The sequence below is a fragment of the Leptonotus elevatus genome, chromosome 13 (assembly GCF_054856555.1).
Source record: "Leptonotus elevatus isolate MCC_2025b chromosome 13, RoL_Lele_1.0, whole genome shotgun sequence".
Lineage (NCBI taxonomy): Eukaryota > Metazoa > Chordata > Actinopteri > Syngnathiformes > Syngnathidae > Leptonotus > Leptonotus elevatus.
Genome location: NC_141251.1, coordinates 11,973,822 through 11,994,616, shown reverse-complemented (window position 1 = coordinate 11,994,616; position 20,795 = coordinate 11,973,822). Strand labels below are relative to the sequence as shown.

Here is a 20,795-nt window from a genome sequence, read left to right as displayed (position 1 = left end):
TTTGGTTAAAATAAAATACATTTTCATCACAATTGCAAGATGTAATGAAATGATCAAGTATTAAGAAAGAGGATGTGAGTACCTTTACTATGACTTGGTGTAAGGAAAAAAAGTGGAATGACACTCTAACAATTTTTTTTAACCGAAATGTTTTATTTATTATGTATGTATGGTCATGTTCATGTAAATGTGCAAAATGTTAGGCAGTGTATTGAAGTGAGTGAGCCACTATTGTTTTTAAAAGATGAAATATAAGAACATCAACTTGGTCTAGTCTGAGTTACATGCAGATGTGTATTTTATCTCCCTAGTTGCCGTAGACCACTTGTTTTTTAACACTTTGCTTTTTTTGGGACAACAATATGTTATATGTGACCTTACTAGTCTAATCATGACATTCTGATTAATATCACATTTGTGGAATATGAGTTATGCAGCAAAATCCAACCGTTTTTATCCATCTCAGGGGGGGCGGCCATTTTGCTACTTGCTGTCGACTGAAGATGACATCACAGTTGCTCAGGGCTCAGGCAACGACCAATCGCAGCTCACCTGTTTTCTGAAGCTGAGCTGTGATTGGTTGTTACCTGAGACCTGAGCAACTCTGATGTAATTTTTACTTGACAGCAAGTGGCAAAATGGCCGCCTTCTGATATTGATAAAAAAACAGCCGAATTCTGCTGCTAAACTCATATTCCACTAACATAATATTAACCAGAATACCGTATTTAGACAAGTGGTGCTGCATATTAGGCCTTGTTTATCCCCACTACCTCCTTACCTCAGCCCCCCCCCCCCCACACACCCCTCCCTTCTATGAAATTCGGGTTGCTAATTAGCGAACCGCGAGGCTTCCTGTTCCTGTTTTGTCTCCCTCTTTTTGTCATTGTCATTTTTCCTGTTTTCCGGACGTGTTGTGACTGTGAATACAAATTTCTTGTGTGTTTTTTACACACTTGGCCAATAAATCTCATTCTGATAAGAAAAAAACATAAAATAATAATGCCTTCCTAGGACTTGTTTATAATTGAACAGGATACAGCAAGGTGTTAAAAGCAACAGCAGAGGATTGGATCAGTTGCCAGATGACATACTATTTATTTTTATTGATTGAAAATAAATTCATTTTTATAATTCATAAACATTTCATTGAGTTCCGGAATTCTGCTATAGTGACCAACAAAAGTATCTCAAAGCCTTCCAAGCTGATATTTGGAATGCAGGTCCAAATTGAATAGAATAGACAAACAAAACCTTCTCTCCTTTGGCAAAACGCCCACTGCAGTTAACAAACTACTCATTATAGGAAATGGACTGGAGCAGGCAGATGGAATTCATTCAGAGCAAAGTTAGATTTTTTTTTATGCTACAGTAGCCGTAAAGGTTAAGCACAAAAGAAATGTTCTTTGTGCAACAAATGCCCCAATAGTACAACAGTAAACGTGACGCTGATGGAATACAATTGTTGCGTTAAACTTGAAACAGGCTTTATTTGGTATGTCATGAATCGACAACAACGCCAAAGTGAAACTAGGAAATATTGGGATCGAATACAAAAACAAATCCAAGAAGAGTAAAATCTGGCACTGCAACTTTTTGTGACAACATCTGAGCCAAGAATTTCATGCCAATTTGTGGGAGGAATTGGCTTGTTAAGATGTTTGTTTGACCCACTGCACAAAACATATAAAAGCAATTTTGTGGATGAATCACATTATAATTTGTTTGCTGAAAATAGTCAATTCAACGTGAGCTTTCTGTGCCAGTTGAACAGCAAGCGCCAACAGGTACAAGCGGTCCAATATGAGTGTGTTTGCAGTTATCCACGTTTCTTTGGTCACACACTCGCATGGAAGCAGACTGGGTTCCATCCAAATTAAGTGACAGAGAGGGTGTGAATGCGAGGTCGTTCTCGGTCCCTGTATGCACCCTGTGATTGACTGGCATCCAAGTCCAGGGTGTTGCTTGACGTTTGCCACAAGTCAGCTGTGTTCGGGTCCAGCTCCACCACACAACCCTGAACAGGGGCTGATATTGGCCTACAGCAATCACTTTATTTACACAAATTGGTGCTAACTTTGGAATCCTTGAATTTCTTTCTTTTTTCTTTATTTTTCTTTTTTTTTTGAGAGAGAGCTCAGTATTGTTCATTCGGTAATCTTACAGTTTCGACATGTCATCATCATTGCTCTCTTTCTTTTTTTTCTCTTTTTGGTATGTGTGTGTGTGTGTGCATGTGTGCGTGCGTGTGAGTGTGTACTCATTATTTCACCTAAAACCTATAAAAAGAATCCCATACCGTTCACCTAAACCGAATACTTCAGAATCCAGCTAGAGTCGTGAGGTTGTCAGGAGACCCGAGGAAGGATCAAAGAAAAGAAACGAAAGTGAAATCCAGGAATCCTTGAATTTCCTGTTATGGGCTTAATTGTTACCTTGGGCAAGGCAACTTTATTTATATGGCACATTTCAACTCAATGTGCTTCACACACCTACGACGGCGTATTATAAATATCTATATATTTTTTTAGAGGGCAGGGGCAATATTCAGAGAAAAAAACTCGCAAATTTGCCACTTTATAAAGTGGCAAATGTGTGAGAAAAAACTCATAAATTTGCAAGTTTAGAAAGTCGCAAATGTGCATCTTTATAAAATGGCAGATTTGCGAGAATAACTCTCCTCAGAAAAAAATAAAATAAAATAAAAGTCTGACATCTTTATTTTGAAACATCCAAACAACAAAGTAGACTATATCACACTTCCAGAGCTACACTACAGTCTCAACACGTATGGCGGGCCTATGCCACATTTTGAGTAAAGGTTTCATTTGACCTTATCTGTGGGAACAAAGAACAAACACGTTCAACTGCGTGACATATTTCTCAAGCTAGAGGACAGAAGTATTGTGAAGGGCTTGTGCAGGGGGAGATGCAATGCGATCTGGGGCACGCAGTGATTGATGTTCGGCGCTGATGGGTATTGGCATCGCTGCTTGGCCCGACCCAGGAGAGGCCAAGCAGAGAACGGGGACCACAGCTGGCCTGAATAACATTTGCAATCAAGAGTGATGGAAACCTGGCTTCAAGAGTCTGAACGTTGCACAGGGATGGCCGATATCTTATTGTATGTGCTTGTGTGAGATTATGAATACTTTAAGTATTATATTTTTCATCGATTAAGGGGGAAATGGAAAAGGCAACTTCTGACATATTCAAATAATTTACATTTACTTCCCTTAATATACAATATTTGGATCGTCTTTAGGTGTGCTCAGGCACTGCTAAATTTAATCTCGGCATACTGTATTAACTCATTCACTGCCAATGACGGCTATAGACGTAAAAACAAAAAAAATCATTTAAACTATTTCTATTAGTTTTTTTTTTTAACTTTTGTTAACAAGAATATGAAAACCTAGAAGAAAAATTACATTGCGAACAGATATAAAATTTTGTGATTAATCGTGAGTTAACGAGTCAAGTCATTCGATTAATTACGCTTCTAATTTTTAATCATTTTTACTTTTCTTTATTTTTTTTATGAATAAATGATTATAAAAATTAGGGGCGTCAGGTGATTAATTTTTTTTATTGTAATTAATCACATGACTTCACTAGTTAACACGATTAATCAAAAATTGTATATGTGTTCTAAATGTACAATAAAAAAAATTATAGGTTTTCTTACTATTGTTAACAAAAGTAGAAAAAAACGTTAAACTAATAGAAATAGTTCAAATGAATTTATGGCAGTGAATGAGTTAAGCATGAGCTTCAGTTTTTATTTTAAACATGCCGACGCATGTGAAAAATTAATTTTTGATGTTTTTGGCACCAGGCAATGTGAAGATTGTATGTTACAGCCATGCTACAGAAAGAGGTCAGCACAGGCACAAGGGTGAAAGGTCATATGTGTGGCACTTCAGAGGTTTGCATAGAAGCTGGTTGTATGCAAGGATGTTGTTCAAATTGAACAGAGAGACATTTGAAAATGCGAGACTGCACACACTTGGAGAAATGTCAACAATATATCAACAATCCATGTGTTGGTAAATAGGAGGAAGGGTTATCCTGGGATTTATGTTCTCTGAGTCATTCATCTGGAACAGATTGAATTGGGGGCTTTTCGCTCATAGCTTCCAACCACCTGGTTTTTTTTTTATGCCTGCGATCTATATATGAAATTGAGAGGATAGTGCACAGAAATGGTGCGGGGTTGATATTTTAAATTGATGTGTGACAACATATGGAACGAAGGAATCTAAACTATATAGAAATATAAATAAATTTAGTAAGGGTTTTTATGGTAATGTGTTTTCCATAAAGGGACTCATTTTCAATGTAACTGTACTATTTCAGCTAAATTAAATCCAGTGCAATTCAATCGTTTGTATATTATTACGTGTCACATTTAGAAGATCTAATAGTACAGATGTGCTTCAGGATTGCCTGTCACAGGGGAGAGATGATGAAGATGAGAGAGCAATTCATGCCACAATTTTCTATCGTGTCAGAAATGATGCCGTCATTTGTGATCGAGGTCTAATATCAATTGGCCTGGTACACAGCAAATTAGCAGTGTTAATACAACACCTACAGTGTTCAATTTAACACTTCAAAAGTGTTGATATAATTCCACACCCAAATTTGACACTGAGATGGTGTAAAAAAACAACTCTGATGTTAGTTGAAATTCAACAATGATGATTGATGATTTAAAATATTCATCCAGTGTTTTACTTGATAATACTGAAAATGAGCTTCCATTTGATTTTCTCCCAAAAATAAAACACACTAAAAAAAACATTGTTAAAGATGTTATAATATACAGGCTGTCATCTGAAACATTACATAAGCTTGAGTATCAAAGAAACAGTTTTTGGAATTTCAGCTCAGACTTTGATTATGCACATTTCCCCAGTGTGCACAACTCTGAATGGTGTAGCAAGATGCACACATTCCGTATGGCCGACTATAGCTTTATATGTGCATGAAAGGCAGCCACCGCAAAGCATCATCAGTCACAGTATTGGGAGCTTGCAGAGTTGAGATAACCCCCTCTCCCCTACTCGGTAGCACTGCCCATGAAACTGCACATTGAGACCGAATCTGCTATTTATTATTCATAGTCAACATCACTTTTGCACCCTTAATGGATTTTAAGGCACCGATAAGACACATACAGTATCATGTCCATAAACGGAGTGATTATTGCTGCATTCTAAAGATCCACCGGTGTGTGTCAGTGGCATCATAACATTTGATCTGTTTACAAAGTTTGGACTACACAGTTTTAATAGCACAGTGTAGACAAACTGATTTGGACACCAAGGTATTACTTACACAAGAAGTGGAAATGGGAAAACGTTTTAAAGTGTGGACCTGTGGTATATATTTTATTCCACTTACAAGTAGTGAGATGTCATTGTTGTTGGATCTGAAAGAGAACTTGCATGGGAGGTGCCGTCAGGGGAGGCAGAACCTCACCTGCACCATGAAGAATAAAAAGAAGAAGTAAAATTATTTTAGTTTTCTAGTCTGTGCTTCATTCATCATTTTCTATTTTAAACCACGACTGTCCATGATTTCATAGTAAGTTCGTTTTCTACCTGAAATAGCTAAAAATTCTGTTTTTGGGGTTTATATTTCAAAATTAGAAATTAACCTGTTCATAGTTCTTTTTCTTTATTCTTAACAATGTGTTGCTGCGAGCCATTACCCTCAAAATACACACACACACACACACACACACACACACACACACACACACACACACACACACACACACACACACACACACACACACACACACTAGTAGACGGCTGCAACTATGATCTCATGAGGGAAAATTTGTTGCTTGAATGCTCTTCAGGTGTTGAATGATCTGAACTGGCCTTCCCCAAACTTTTCCGATAAAGTTGAAAGTATCACAACAACTTTGTAATGTACTCACGGCGGCTGCAGGGGCGGTGCAGATTGGAGGAAATTTCAGCATAGAATATGATCATTTCCGCCCAAAACTTATTATAGATGCACAACTTCATTCATTCAGAATTAGGCTTTCAACTTTTATAAGCCAGGTTTCCAAGTCTTTGTTGGACTTATGGAGGGCAAGTTTTTCAGAAGAAAGTCAACGTACCTACTCAGACCCGTGACTGGTTTCTCACACAAATCTTGAAAACCCTCCGCTAAGCCAATTATGTTTGTCCTTTGCTAACATTTAACTAACAATGTAAACGAATAAACTTCTGAAAGATCTTATGACTGCGAAAAACAAGAGTGCATTGCATTCATAAATTTGGGTTTAAGAAAGTTTGTGTCACACTCACACAACAACAACATGCCAAGACCCACCCTTGAGGGTTTGTGGTGGATTTGGCACTTTGGCAGGTTTGCAGTTTGTGCGTTAATGAGGCAGACGTGACAGAAAGAGAGTTGCGATGTAGCACAGCACTCGGCGGAATTGACAGGAGCATGAGAGGTACATCTACAGCTGTCTGCTTGTTGCTATTGATCTATTATTAATGTCAGTTTCCACTTAGGTGGTGATTCATGCCGAGCTGTGTGTTGCACTGTGTTATTGTCATGCATAATGTCATTGTAACGGAATTTTCAACAAAGACACTTTGGAATCGATCCAACAAGGATCTTCGACTCGTGTGACTTTGCTTTTAAATACAGTACTGTAAGTGGACTGTAAAACTATGGAGGACTAGAATTGCCAAAATTGAAAATATATAAATAACTAAATAAATGACTAAATGACTAAATGTGAAAATAAAAACGGATATAAAAAATATCATTCGAAAAATTAATACAAATAAATAAATATAAATGGAAATACAAATAAAAAAACATTTGTATTAATTTTTTTTAATTGTATTTTTTATATAATTTGTTTAACATTTCGTCCTGGCAGTATGGACCAAAACCGCCGAAATTCAAAATAAATAAATGACTAAATAAATAAATTACTAAAAGTGAAAATAAAAACGAATGAAAAAATATAATTCAAAAATTAACTACAAATGTATTTGTTAATATATATATGACGTTTTTATTGTCACTTTTAGTCATTTATTGATTGATTTATTTGGAATTTTGGCAGTTTTGGTCCTCCATATAAAAATGTGAGATAAAAAAGCTGAAAACTACTTATAATCCCACAAGGGAATTTTAATTCAGCTTTTTTTGTGTGTTCCACACCACACAGAGCAAGGAGAGATTCCGGCCACTTGAGCTGGGCGCCCTTTCTCAAGGGTAGCTCGACTGTAGACAGCAAGCAGTTGCTTCTCTTCAACAACTTAATACCATTTCTTACATTTTTGTCCACAGTGGGGACATCAAATGCCCTCCAGTTGCAAAACCCAGTTTTATACAGAAGAGCTCCTACTAGGCATGTGACAGGTGGGGGAACTTTACGCTTGGAATGATGTTCCACCTTGGTCCAATCCACCTTTTCGCTGACACAGGCTTGAATGAAAATCCACTAATAAGTGAGTAATGCGTTCTGACATATTCAGAGGACAGCTTATCCATATCGGCAAAAATTGTATCCACTTTCAAAGTCTAATTCTCCAAGTATCAGCAACAAGCCTGTAGAAGTCTAATATATTCCTTGACTGCTATTTTAATTATGATCCAATACGGAAACTCCTTTATCTTTCCTTACTTTTCTTTTTTTAATGCCAGAGTTCATTTTTTAAAGTAAGAATAAATTGCAAGTGAACAGAAGGCATTTATTATTAAAATCTACTAATAGGCTCTTCCAATAGTTGCATCAAAATAACTGTTAAAGAATGATGTATATGATATGAATACTGACTGGTAATTGGCAGTCAATTTATGTTGGTTTAGTTACTTTAGAACAGGGACCATCAACGTGGAACCCCAGGCACCAGGTAGCCCCCAGAGCTTGTTCTAAAAATAGCTCATCACTGATGGGACAATTGTGATTCCCCAAGAATGTTGTACTAGTGATCATTTGAAAATGTGCACATTGACAGATATTTATAGAAATCAAATGTTGCATATTGATATTGATCCACTTCCTAAATATTATGATAAATCATTCATATAAATGAATACCACTATAGCCCGGCTTTCTTTAATCTAATAAGGATTCTGATATTTGGATGACTAAAGTTCTGATAAATTAGATGATTAATTAAAAGAAAAATCAAGCAAATAAAATAATTTTTTTTTTTTTGCTCCCTTAAGACTTTTTTTTAACAATCCTATAAAACCAAGAGTGATGGAAGAAAAATATTTTAATCATAGTAATTGAAACCTTAAAACATGCCATTTAAGAAACAATGTTGGAATTTTTCTTTTTTTAAATTACGTCCTGTATACGAATCCATTGAAATTTGTTGAGATTCCTCGTTGACCGCTGCAACATCTCATTGTTTGATTGTAAATGGCATGTTTTAAGGTTTCAATTACTATGAAGAAAATACTTTTCTTCCATCACTCTTGGTTTTATTGGATTGTTAAAAAGTTCCCGTTTTTTGTGTCACCCTGTATACGATCATTTGAACATTTGACTGTTTGCCAAGATTTTGTCCTTTGGCATTTGTTTAACTTTACAACAGACAGCAAATTTGGTAAAAATGAGCACAAATAAAAATCTGTCGTATTTTCCTTTTTTTTTTTTTTGAGTAATAATTGACTGCATTAATCACGTTAATCAGTTTCCAAGAAGTAGCTCTCTGTTTCAAAAGGGTTGGTGACTTGTGAAAATGTTGAGCTTTTGTATGTAATGGGTACAATATGTATTTATTCCTGCTGAAAGAGAGGAGGAGGATGAGAAAAAGCACAATTGATACCACTCACACCATTTAGGAGAACAAGATTACAAAACAACCAAACCTCTCCGTTGATTTTGTGTACATGATTAGCAAAACTTGGAAGGAGTATTCTCCATCTGCCATTTTTCAGTTTCCCTGGCGACTGGTGGGGGGGTATGCGCTTCTTTTGTGGTCTAGTTCTTTGCTTTTATGCAGTATTCTGGCTACAGTATTTTAAACTGTAAATTGGAGAGAAGCCAGTTAAGGGAGCGCTGGCATCTGCTGCAGATGCCTCTCAGTCACCTGCCCGGTGAGGTTTTCAAGTCGTCCGCTTCGCATCTCGGCTCAGCTTGCGAGGTGGTCGGACAAAGGGAGGTCCGTACTTTCCTAATCAGACTTCTTCCCTTGCAAATAAGACGGGAAGCGGATCGAATGGATTTGTGAAAATGTCAAACTCTGATTTATAACACGGCACCACAATCGGATTGGCGTAGCAAGGGTTTCATTTGCACACTACCATTCTGACATCTCTGCTTGAATCGCTGTGTGGTGTGACCTCTGTGTGATGTCATATTTCAAATGAATATAACAAGCGCCAGAGTGAAAGCTGAATTTCCCTTCAGGGATGAAAATTAGTATAACGCATTTAATTAACATCAAAATACCAGTCTATAGATATGTCTCCTGTCGGAACAAATGATCAGACCCATCTTTATGGGTCTTTATTATATCAGCGAAATGCTTTGCGTTCTCATTTCGGCCGCTTGTACAAGCGGCCGAAATGAGTTTCCTCCGCAGGGTAGCCGGGCTCTCCCTTAGAGATAGGGTGAGAAGCTCGGTCATTCGGGAGGGACTCAGCGTCGAGCCGCTACTCCTCCACGTTGAGAGGAACCAGTTGAGGTGGCTGGGGCATCTGGTTCGGATGCCTCCTGGGCGCCTCCCTGGGGAGGTGTTCCGGGCATGTCCTACCGGCAGGAGGCCTCGGGGACGACCCAGGACACGCTGGAGAGACTACGTCTCACGGCTGGCTTGGGAACGCCTTGGGATCCCATCGGAGGAGCTGGCTGAAGTGGCTGAGGAGAGGGAAGTCTGGGCTTCCCTGCTAAAGCTGCTGCCCCCGCGACCCGACCCCGGATAAGCGGAATTGAAGACGGAACGGAACGGAACGGAGCTTTGCGTTCTTTACAAATAACATCACACATAACACCTTTTGAAATTCAGATAAAAACATGATAAAAGTCAATACCTGAGAAGCAATTAATGTGTTGATTTGGGGGTTTGGTCTGCATCCGCACACACACCTTTCATCATAGAATTCAGTTGTCCAAGGGTCTTGAGTGACGAAAAGAAAGCCTGGGTGAGACAGGTGCATGAGTACAACATCAGCAGTCCAGTGAGCCACACAGGAGGAATTGATCTCCTAATTTATCAGGCAGTTCGTACTTCAGCCCGATCATGATCCCGAGCTTTTGGCCGAGGTAATGGCTGAGAAAATGAGTTTGTGGAGATGGAGATACAAGTGGCTGAATTATATTTGCCTCAACGAGCTGGCTGCCTTAGGGAGGAGGGTAGGACCTGTTCAGAGCTCGGGGCTGCCACTTTCCCACCGACCATCTTGAGGAGGTGCAGCCACCTAATAGGAGCAATCTGAGGGTGTCTTCTATTTAGATGACCAAAGGCACCCTCGAGAGTTTGAATGTTTTCTTGAGAGAGAGATGCCAAGAAGCAATACAATTAGCCATTTTAACTGAATTGAAGAAAAATTAGAGAAAATAGACAAATACGTGGTTAATATAAATATAATAAGTCTTTATTTTCAATGGTTTACATAAACATACTGAAACACCACATCCTGTTTACTCCTGCTATGGAGAGGCTCTATGAGTACAAAACAATTAAAAACACCATTGCAGCCTTCTTCTTTTCTGCATGGACAAATTTCACATAGCTGCAATTCTTTATTGTACGTACATTATTGAAGTTTCAGCTCAGTGAGCTGTAAAGGCAAGGCATGCTTTTTCTTTGAAAAAGTTTTTTTTTTCCCTTACAAACTGAACTAGCATGCCATGAACAACAATTCCTAAATCTTACACATATATTCTTCAGACATTTTTTCTTCTTCATTATAACATATAATAATCATTGAACTTCAATTACCTTCTCATTTCCCTTGAGCCCGCTGGGTAGCAAAGTGGTGAAAAAGAGCATGTCAAAGAACAAGTAGCATTAATTAGCATTGAATTGGAAGAGCAGAACTTAACCCTCTCTGTACAAAACGCAAAATCAGTGAATGGTACCAAATTAAAACAAAGGAAATGACAGTATGTTTTCTTTTTAAACAATACAAAAAATCAGCAAAAAACAATTGTCAAAATATAAATATCATGCCATTAGTCGGATTTTAAAGCTCACAGCTACAAATCAACATTGTCAACTCTCAAGTCATCCTGTCATGATGAATTAATTTTCTATTCAAGTCTCTTGCTGTTGCACGTGTGAGATTTAATAACTGTGCGCTTGCATGCATGCGCACATACACAGCCAGGATTATAGAAGATGACCTGCTCTATGACAGTCTTAAGGGCTAGATGTGGAAAATGGACATGTATAAAACACTATTGAAAGACAAGTTTGCTTTATTTTTTTATTATTATTATAATGTTTTTTTTAGAAACTACTGCTGCAACCAAGGAATAACTAGACATAGACAGAAGACAAACCCGCAGTCTTGCTAGTTACCTTGGGCTTCAGGAGCTTTGCTGACTATTTTGGAATATCCACTTCTGGAAAATGAAAAGAATCTCCTCACTCAGAAACAAAGAGAGACAGAGAGAAGGGACCTCAGGCAGCTGAGAAGATTCAGCTCAACTATCTCCTCTTTCTTTTTTTTCTTTTTAATTATTTACTCCCCCCCAAAAATAAAAATTCTAACTCATAAATTAAGTGATGTACGGAAGTAATACTAGATTACAAATAAGTAACGCTATCAAAGTAGCAGCCATGGTTAACGTTGGCTTGTTTACAGGGCTAATGCTAACGTAGTAGTGCTAGCGCTGTTATTTTATTGAAGCTGGACTAGGGTGACCAGATTTTCTCAGTTAAAAACCGAGACACTACACTATACTTTCCTGCAAATAAAATATGCAATAAATTCTCACCAGTAACTATTTATAACAAACTTAATCACTGTGTTATTGCTTTAGCTAATGCTAAATGACAGTTTAACAGCACTAAACAAGTTGCGCATTTACCATTATCCAACTTTTTGTTTGGTCACGGCAACTATTGGAAGCTAGCTGTGCCGTTTACCTCACATTGGAAATATTCGAAAAGCTCAGCCTGCATAGGGTCTGAGCAGCGACTGCGGCATTAGGCTAGTAGGACTACATTTCCCATGATTCTTAGATATGGAAGAAGGCTGTGGTCAGATTAGTCGTATGAATCGCTATGACAACTGTGTGATTGACATATGCATGGCCCAAATAGATAGCTTGCCGACTGTACTAAAAAAAATAAAAAAGGGACACCGGGATGGCACCTGCATAAAAGTAGGACAAAACTATGGGTCTGGCGAAATCGTAAAATCAGCACTGTACCGTATAACACTGGATGTCTGGTCACCCTAAACTAGCTAAAAACTGTAAACTCTCTAATTAAGCGCAAAAGAGAAATTGACCACTGTATAACAAAACAAAAATAAACTCACACTTTTCACACTGGGGGTTCTATTGAGGTTCCATGGAAGCTGTTTTGGTGCTTAGATATGAATACTAGAGTGTTATTTATTCATGGCTTTAAAGTGTGTATGCTGCTTTGCAGTTCTCTGCTACTCCTTGGGGGCCTCATATACTGTATTGGTGAGGCCCCTCATTAAGCAGCAGTTGCAGTGACCCCCACTTAATGAGGATTAATGCAGGATCAGCTTGAACTTTTTGTTAAGACAAACTTCCACACAGCCATTCCCACCTGTCTCTTATTGATTTCAGTTATTACTGCGCAACCATGTGTCCATGTGAAACCACCGGAGACGAGTTAAATCAAGAATCCTAAATAAAGTTGGATGAGGACACACGGTTGAGTGGAAATTGAGGAAATGTGGGAGGGAGGCAGTAACAATGAGATGAGATACAAGATTGTATTTGTTTAAAAATATGCAATGGTAGAGAAAATGAACGATGATAATACATATGCTGGATTAGTAGGTTTGAGTAAAATATTTACTGCACTGCCCCCAAAGTTTATTGGTTCTTCATTCATTCTTGTGTTGCTATGGTGACCTCACCAATATTGTCGTCGGATTAGCTACTTTTTAATTTGAGACTACACACTGTAGTTTCCAAAGCAGCATCAAGGGTTAAAGGTAAATTGAAAATCCTTCCCACTCACCTCTAACTCGAACAATAGAAAAGCACTCTTGTACAATCACATCTTTGACATACAAATGAAAAACGTGGGTAGTGCTGTCAAAGATGTTTGGGTCATTGAAATGAGTGCAACTTGTGAAGTGTTTGGTAATGATTCATCATGTGTGAATGCCCAATAGCTTTTAGATAGAAGTTATATTGAAGTGGTTTCATGGTGTTCCGGATGAGTGATTACAGATCTTATTGTTTAATGAATGTTACTTGCTTTGGGACACTCAAGTCAGGGCTAATCCTTTTTAATAAGTGAAGGGATGCAAAACACAAGAGTGGGCATTCTGTCAATATTGACAGGTCTGCCAATCCATCAATAACAGACGCCCGTTATGTTGACGACCATTAACGGGAATTTTCAAAAATTGACTGCCTAATCATTGACGGTAATCAATAACCGAGTTTGTGCCAACTGGGGTGCTCCCATTTTGTATCTATTGGTACAACCTCATGCCACACACTGTGGCATTTTTGTCATAGAGACAGAAAATCATCACAGAGAAATCAATCTATTCAAGTTGGGCGAGTTTAGCAAGCGGCAATGTTAGATGGCCGCTGGTGGCTTCACTTCTCGCTGTGACGACATTAGAAGTCCAGGTATGACAAACTACGCGCCTACCATGGTCCACATGGAAAAAACATGGGAGATGAGCAAAAACGATTGTAAACAACAGTGTTTTGTACTTAAATGTTTGTAGCCTACTGGTATTCATCCAAAACTGTTCTTGTTTCTACTTCAATTGTGGTGAAGTGTTGGTTATATGCCATAGACACTCTTTATTGCCCCCTATAGTCTGGTGGAATATAGACTACAGCTGGGACAACCTACGCTGAGTAAAGGCTGCAATCCACCAATAGACTAAGGGAAGAAGAAGAAGAAGAAGAAGAAGAAGAAGAAGAAGAAGAAGAAGAAGAAGAAAAAAAATAAGGAGATAAAAAAGAAGAAAACCAAAAAGAAGAAGAAGGGGGAGGAAATTAAATAAGGGGACAAAGAAGAAGAAGAAGAAGGAGGAGGAGGAGGAGAATGAGAAGAAGATCACCCAAAATTGTTCTTGTTCTTCTTCTCTACTTCAATTGTGGTGAAGTGTTGTTTATATGCCGTAGACGCTCTTTATTGCCTCCTATAGTCTGGGAGAATATTGACTACAGCAGGGACAAACTACGCTGAGTTAAGGCTGCAATCCACCAATAAACTAAGAGAAGAAGAAGAAGAAGAAAAGAAGGGCACTTAGAAGGAGGAGGGGGAGGAGATGAAGGAGAAGAAGAAAAAGAAGAAAAATTCCTTCAGAACTGCGAAATGTAAGAACATCTCATTTTTAATACTTAATTTGAGCTGGTTACATCACTTAATAAAGTTTGTTTATTTAAAATAATTTCACCACTCACCAGTTTGGGTGAAATTGCCAGATCCTATAACAATTTAGGGTCCTAAAATAGCAGCTGTAATTTAGTGATTACAGAGGCGCCTTTAAAATAACAATAACAGATTAACGACTATCGTTTGGGTTGGCTTGAAATAATGACGGATTGACTATGACGGATGGGTGTCCCGACCATGGACCACCAAAATGCATCGACGCGCCCACCTCTGCAAAACACCTCCAAGTATTTACAAATAAATTGCCCTCGACTGCTTCTAAACGGATATATTTGCGAATAGGCAGTTTCAAATGACAACGCCTTCATATTTTTACGTTCCTATCATATATTATATCAACATCTAGACTTTCACAGCTGCTAAGCAAGAACAGTATAAAACACACACAAAAGAAAGTAGTTGACACCGAGACTTAAAAATGAAAGAATGGAGGAGAGTGTCTTACTGTCCACTGGAATGTACATAAGAGCCATGCCGTCAGTGGGAATGTGGAGGTGGGTTTATTGTCTTGCTGGGGGAGTTGAGGGTAGTCTCGGATGTGGCCACTAGTCATAGTGGTGCTTCAGTCAAGCCCTCCAGGGGTAGGGTTGTGGCATTGCCAATGGGCCGTTGATCCTCCTGAGGATGCGGGGATGCGTGTGCGCTGGCAGCCAGGCTGGCGTAGGCAAGGTGACAGTCCGTGTGCAGAAAGGGTGGGTAGTGTTGGCGGTAGCTGATGTATGCAAACAATAGCCCGATCACTCCTCCAACAAAGGCATCTGCACAGTCACAGAAGGGCGTGTATTTTTAAGCATGTAGCCATTGTTAATTTTAGCCTAACTCTGTAACACCTGCGACACAAGCAACAATTAATGCAGTGCAACAGAATGTGTTATACTGCCTCAGTGTGCATATTCTTAAAAGTTAATGAAAATGAACTGGAATGCAAAGCAAATAAGCTGCAGTGGTCTCAAGTGGCTATGTAACGTATTGTAACTATCCATCTAAATCCCATCACACAAGCTTGGGGAATATAAAAAGACCTCGGCCCTCTGGCTCTAGCTACAAACTCTGAAGGAGACACTTTGGCGCTATACAAATGCTATATGCTCTTAGCTCTTATTAAACTCTCTATTTCTCTCTCCTCCTGGCTGAAATGAAATGCAAATTCCCACCATTCAGAAACTATATAATGCATGAGCTTATGCTATGAATGTTTCAATGACTCCTGTCAAATGCATTTAACAGTCCGAGACCTAATGCTATCAATTAATGTGATGGCCTCGCGGTGACGGTGATCGGGAGGCATGGCTAAGCCTCAAAAGACCGAGCTCACATAAAAAGTGCAAAGGGATGATGGGACTATTAGTATTTATCAAGCACGCCACAGCTGCCAGGCTAATGGTGTTTCCCAGCTAATGTTTACACTGAGAGTAGACCGAGGCCCCTCAGGTTTAATGGGCTGCACTATTGCTGCATATGCTGACACTCTGCTGGGAGAGGAAGGGGACAACATTTGCGGAGAACAAACAAGTGACAATGGGGCTCAGAGTGAGCAGGTTTTTTTTTATGTGTCTTCTTTGGCTGTTAAAAGTGTGGCTAGTCTTCAGTTCATTAGGCAGTTTTAGTGTTTGTGTTCAATCGCATAAGTGGTGGAAGTGGTTGCACCCTACAGTCGTTTTTGCCTGCTGCATTATGTTTACATATGACTTATGTGGCTCACTTCCGCCACTGTCCAAGAAGAGCAAGAAATATGGTAGCCCTCAAGGCTCAAAAGGCTCAATACTGAAATGCTGAATGCAAGGATTACCACAGGTTAGGTAATAGGTGAGTGGTGTGGCTCATTCTAATTCACCCAAAATTTGCTACATTTATGACAATTCTTTTCACATAATTTAGTTTTTAAAATAGTACTAATGCTAGTTGTAGTGGTATATGTGCTGGTTAAAAATTGAATGACATGTAATGCCACATTCCGTATGGATCGTAGAGTCCTGTAAAAGTGCAGACACGTATGAACAATTCAAATTGTGAGGACCAACATGCGCCTCATGTTGAATCAAGCCGTATGTGGAGAACTCACAAGTCTTTTACTGAAATTAGAAGGGAATTTGCATGCCATTTCTGAGATCTGCGTGCCTGAAATAAATCCGATTGTTTAATTAATCAAGTACATGAATAAATTAATATTAAAATGATTTTAGCATTGAGGCTGAATCATCCGCATTTGGTACTGTAGCATATTTGAACAATGTAATCTGAACCACATTTATTTGTTTGGTAATTTAAATATGCATGGCAAATGTGCACTATGCAATGTTTTGTAATTAATTAGGGATGGAAATTACAAACAGTAAACATTTATGACTGGCAAATACATTTGAACGTATTTGCAAGTATGTTCAACTTCGGGTCGGTGGTGGTGATATTTTCAAATGAAACCCTGATCCCCTACTTGTCTTAACTTTCTCGCCAACACAAGGTGCGTACACCAGCTCGCTAAAATTGATAAATACCACCTGACAATGCTGTCAAAATAGAGCATGGATTTTTTCATTCATCATTTTCTCTCCCATACATTTGGAATGTAATCTTTCCATCTTTCTAGACACCACTAATGAATATTTTTACAGGGTGCTATATCAAATCCTCACTCACTTACACTGAAGCAATTATCCATGCTACTCAGTTAAAAATACACGCAGTCACATAAATATGACAAAGCTGTTTGGAAGATTTCGGTTCTTGTTCATGTCATTTTAATTCTTGTGCTACTATGCATCATCTTGACATATGGAGGCACATTTTTTGTTTGTGTTTTCACACACTGATGAGTGCTGCGCTCAGACTGACTTTCAGGGTGGCACAACCAAACGCACACTCGCAGTTGTCTTACATAAATCGTGGCACTTCATTCCGTTTTTGATTAAACAAAATTCGAATGAAATAAATAATCAAGTTAGGGGATGAATTGCAAGGTTGGTGTTGAGGACCACCTTTCCTGAACATGATTAATCCTTGATACATGTTTTATTTTATTTTATTCATCCAGGCGCTTTTGTGTTTTTGTTTTGTTTCTGACCTTGCCAGTGGTGCTTGTAGTCGCAGGTCCTTGACAAAGCGATCATCATTGCGCTGTAGAGGGGCAGCACCATGGCACAGAGGCGCCAACTACGACCTCGTCCCTGATCGGTAAAGCACTGCAGCTTCCCCGCAAGGTAGAACGAAGTGAATCCAAGCCCTGAGAATGCAACTAATTAAGAGAAGACAAAGACAAAGAGGTGAATGTTCAAATTCCTCAGGTTGCCCCTTTCCTTCCTCATTCTGTTTTTCTTTTAAAACGGATCCATCACAGAAATGTCAATATGTGGCAGGACGAAAGAATCGGCAATGTCATTTGATGAGGGAGTTGATATTGGGGACAAGTCCAGGGTGTACCCCACTTGTCAGCTGGGATAGGCTGGACAAGCAGTATAGGAAATGGAAGGATGGATTGACAAGTTGATGAGAGCATAGGAAGAAGCAAAAAATCTAATTTTAAGTCAATCGAGATGGCTTGCTTAATCGGGAGGAGCTTTTAGGGCTGCCAACAGCCCATTTCACACTAACAGTATGTGAATGTTCCATCTGTTTCCTAGATCAGTGTTCTGTATGAGACACAGAATAGGAGTCGAAGTCGACCTTCATTCGTAAGCGTCAAATGCATTATTAATGGTGCAACAGAGATGGGATTGTGACGGTGTGAATGGGAATGGCCAAAAGCTGCGGGCAGGGGTGTGTGGTTTAGCACCAGACAAGTAGAGAGACACAGCATGATGGTAGCTTAAAATGGCTTAATGGAGCTGAACTGGAATGAGAAATGAATGTTCCAGGAAAGAACAAACACATGTACACAATTTCTATTATACAGTTGACCGGATGTACGTATCAGTTTAAGTGTCAAGTATTTGAAAAGACTGTCAACATTGGATTAGCAGAGGAGGATTCAGTGGACAACAATTACCACTCATCACTCGCTCAATTATAGGAAGCATAATTTAGTACACTTCAGCATCCCACCCTAAAACTGACATTTTAATTTCTTATTAAATCCCCTTTTCTGGCTTGTGTGTTTGTGTGGAGACAACAACAGCTTTTTTCAAAGTGAGTAAAACAAAAACATGAAAAATTGATGTGTTTGTTTTTACAAATTGCAGATAGACGTATTATTCTAAAAGCCCCTTCACCCGCAGAATGATGAAAAACAGAAAACAGTGAGACAACAGGCAGAGAGATGAAAAAATGACCACTACGACCTTTGACGCCAACTGTTGTTGTAGAACCTGTTTGAGTAAGAACATTTTGAATAGAAACCTGAAATGCAGGGCTACCCTGAAGTGGATCAGAGTGGAAATTTTTTAGCGTATATACACACACCGGCTATTTGCAAAATGTGCTCTGAGGCGGCTCATGGCAGGGCAAGAGCCAGCTCGCCTTGGAGGAATTTGTTTCTACCTCCATGGTGGTGACCTGCAACCTTGCAACCGCCCAGCTATCAGGTCATAGGTCATTCATTTTTACCACCTCAAATAATGTAATTCCAATCAATGTCAGTACTTCTTCCAGACTCAGTCAAATATGCCGATGGCATAAAATGAACTTTTTACATACTGATTTAGTGGACCTGTTCAGGTCAGTTGCTCTAAAAAGAAAAAAGAAAAAGAAGAAGCCAATATTGGAGTGGTGGAAGAGACAGGGCACAGTTGACTGGCCTCAGGCGTTGGCAACCCACACTAGATTGATTACTTTACACTAAAACATGTACATTTTGGGCAGTTTCTACTGAGTAATGATTTTCATACCTCACAAACAAAATGTATTCAGTATGGAGACTATTAGTTCTCTACAGTATTTACTCAGAACACAGCACTCTGATTTGTTAAGAGCTATGTGGATGGCTGTAGAGGAATCCAGAAACTGATCTGAGGAACAATTCTGCAGACGAGTTCTTCTGTTTTGTACAGGTAATCTATAACAGGCGTGGAGCACCTAAAACTGTAAATAATTCACCACACCATGAAACTGTCTGTTTCATCCACAGAAATCAGTCAAACATCTCAGGAGAATGACCGCCAAAATAGAAATGACTCAAGAGGAGATCCTAGCCAGAAAGATGAGGCAATACTTTACTTAGTTTCAATTCTGCCCACATGCATTCCAATTCTCACATTTTAACATCACTTACTCACAGCTATTCCATTTATGCAAACTTTTAATTATTTTCCTTTCTTTTGTGCAGAAAATATGGCCATGATATATTTTTGTCCATAAACGGTCTTTCTTGTCTTTATCTTACGACTAAATGATGTTGATATTAAGCCATCTTGATAATATGAACTGTATCTGCAAGTTTTTCCTCTTGCCTTTTTAAACAGTTCACACAGAGGACCCATTAGATTCTGATCAGGGGCTTTGTGGGTAAGCTTGGAAAAGCTGGCAGTGTGGAGGAAATAGGGCTAAAACCTTGAAGAGCAAACTTGGCTGTAGTTAGCATCTGGAGAATTACAATGATAGGAAAATGCATATTACATTAGTGGGGAGCGTCATGGTGTCTCCATGTTGCCAAGAATACTATAATTCGCTCATTCATTTTGAGCAGAGGTTACCCAGGGATCCCTGTAGGTGTATATAATAACCAAAAAGAAGGCAGCAGCAGATGGCCATGGAAGGACAGAGATAGACAGAAAGGGGACATCACTGAAGCGAATTTGCTTCATGCCTTTGAGAAAGAAGCCTTGATAGATACTAAAACCATTGGGACAAAAATATTGAATACAAATGTGAGGAGATGTTTGCAGCCTGATTGTTTCTCATCTTCAAGCGAGTGGGTCGTTCAAGTGAAGGAAGACGTTCTGCACCTTTGATTTTTGCTTGGATCACCGAATGGAGATGAAAGTGGTGACAAACCAGAAACGTTAGGAAAATCGAGAGGTTTTGTGTGTAAATGTTTAAATAAACCAAAATAGAGACATTATCTACGCTCTAAAAAGAGAATTGTTGAACCAATTTAAGATTACAAAATGAATAGTTGACCAACTTGTCGTGTTGGTATTTTTCTGCCAAAATGGTAAGAACAAATAGAAGAACAAAAATTTAGCAAAGAAACTTTTTTCAGTGGGTGGCAATAAAGGATGTTCTGGGCTGGATCTGACTCCCGTGCCAGCCCAACATCCTGTGGTGTTAAATTTCATCTTT

At 38.9% G+C, this 20,795-nt stretch overlaps 1 protein-coding gene across 2 annotated transcripts in view; it reads right to left on the bottom strand.

The window, feature by feature from the left end:
• Nucleotides 1-10,572: 10,572 nt before the first annotated feature.
• The window catches only part of plpp4 (phospholipid phosphatase 4), a 45,758-nt gene continuing 35,535 nt past the window's right edge, over nucleotides 10,573-20,795 (bottom strand). For both annotated transcript variants that reach the window (XM_086093614.1, XM_086093615.1), the window contains exons 6-7: nucleotides 17,644-17,814; nucleotides 10,573-15,340 (exon numbers count right to left, since the gene is read on the bottom strand). In XM_086093614.1, the coding sequence (XP_085949740.1) occupies nucleotides 15,132-15,340; nucleotides 17,644-17,814 (380 nt within the window). In that variant the 3' untranslated portion in view covers nucleotides 10,573-15,131. The remainder of the gene's footprint in view (nucleotides 15,341-17,643; nucleotides 17,815-20,795) is intronic.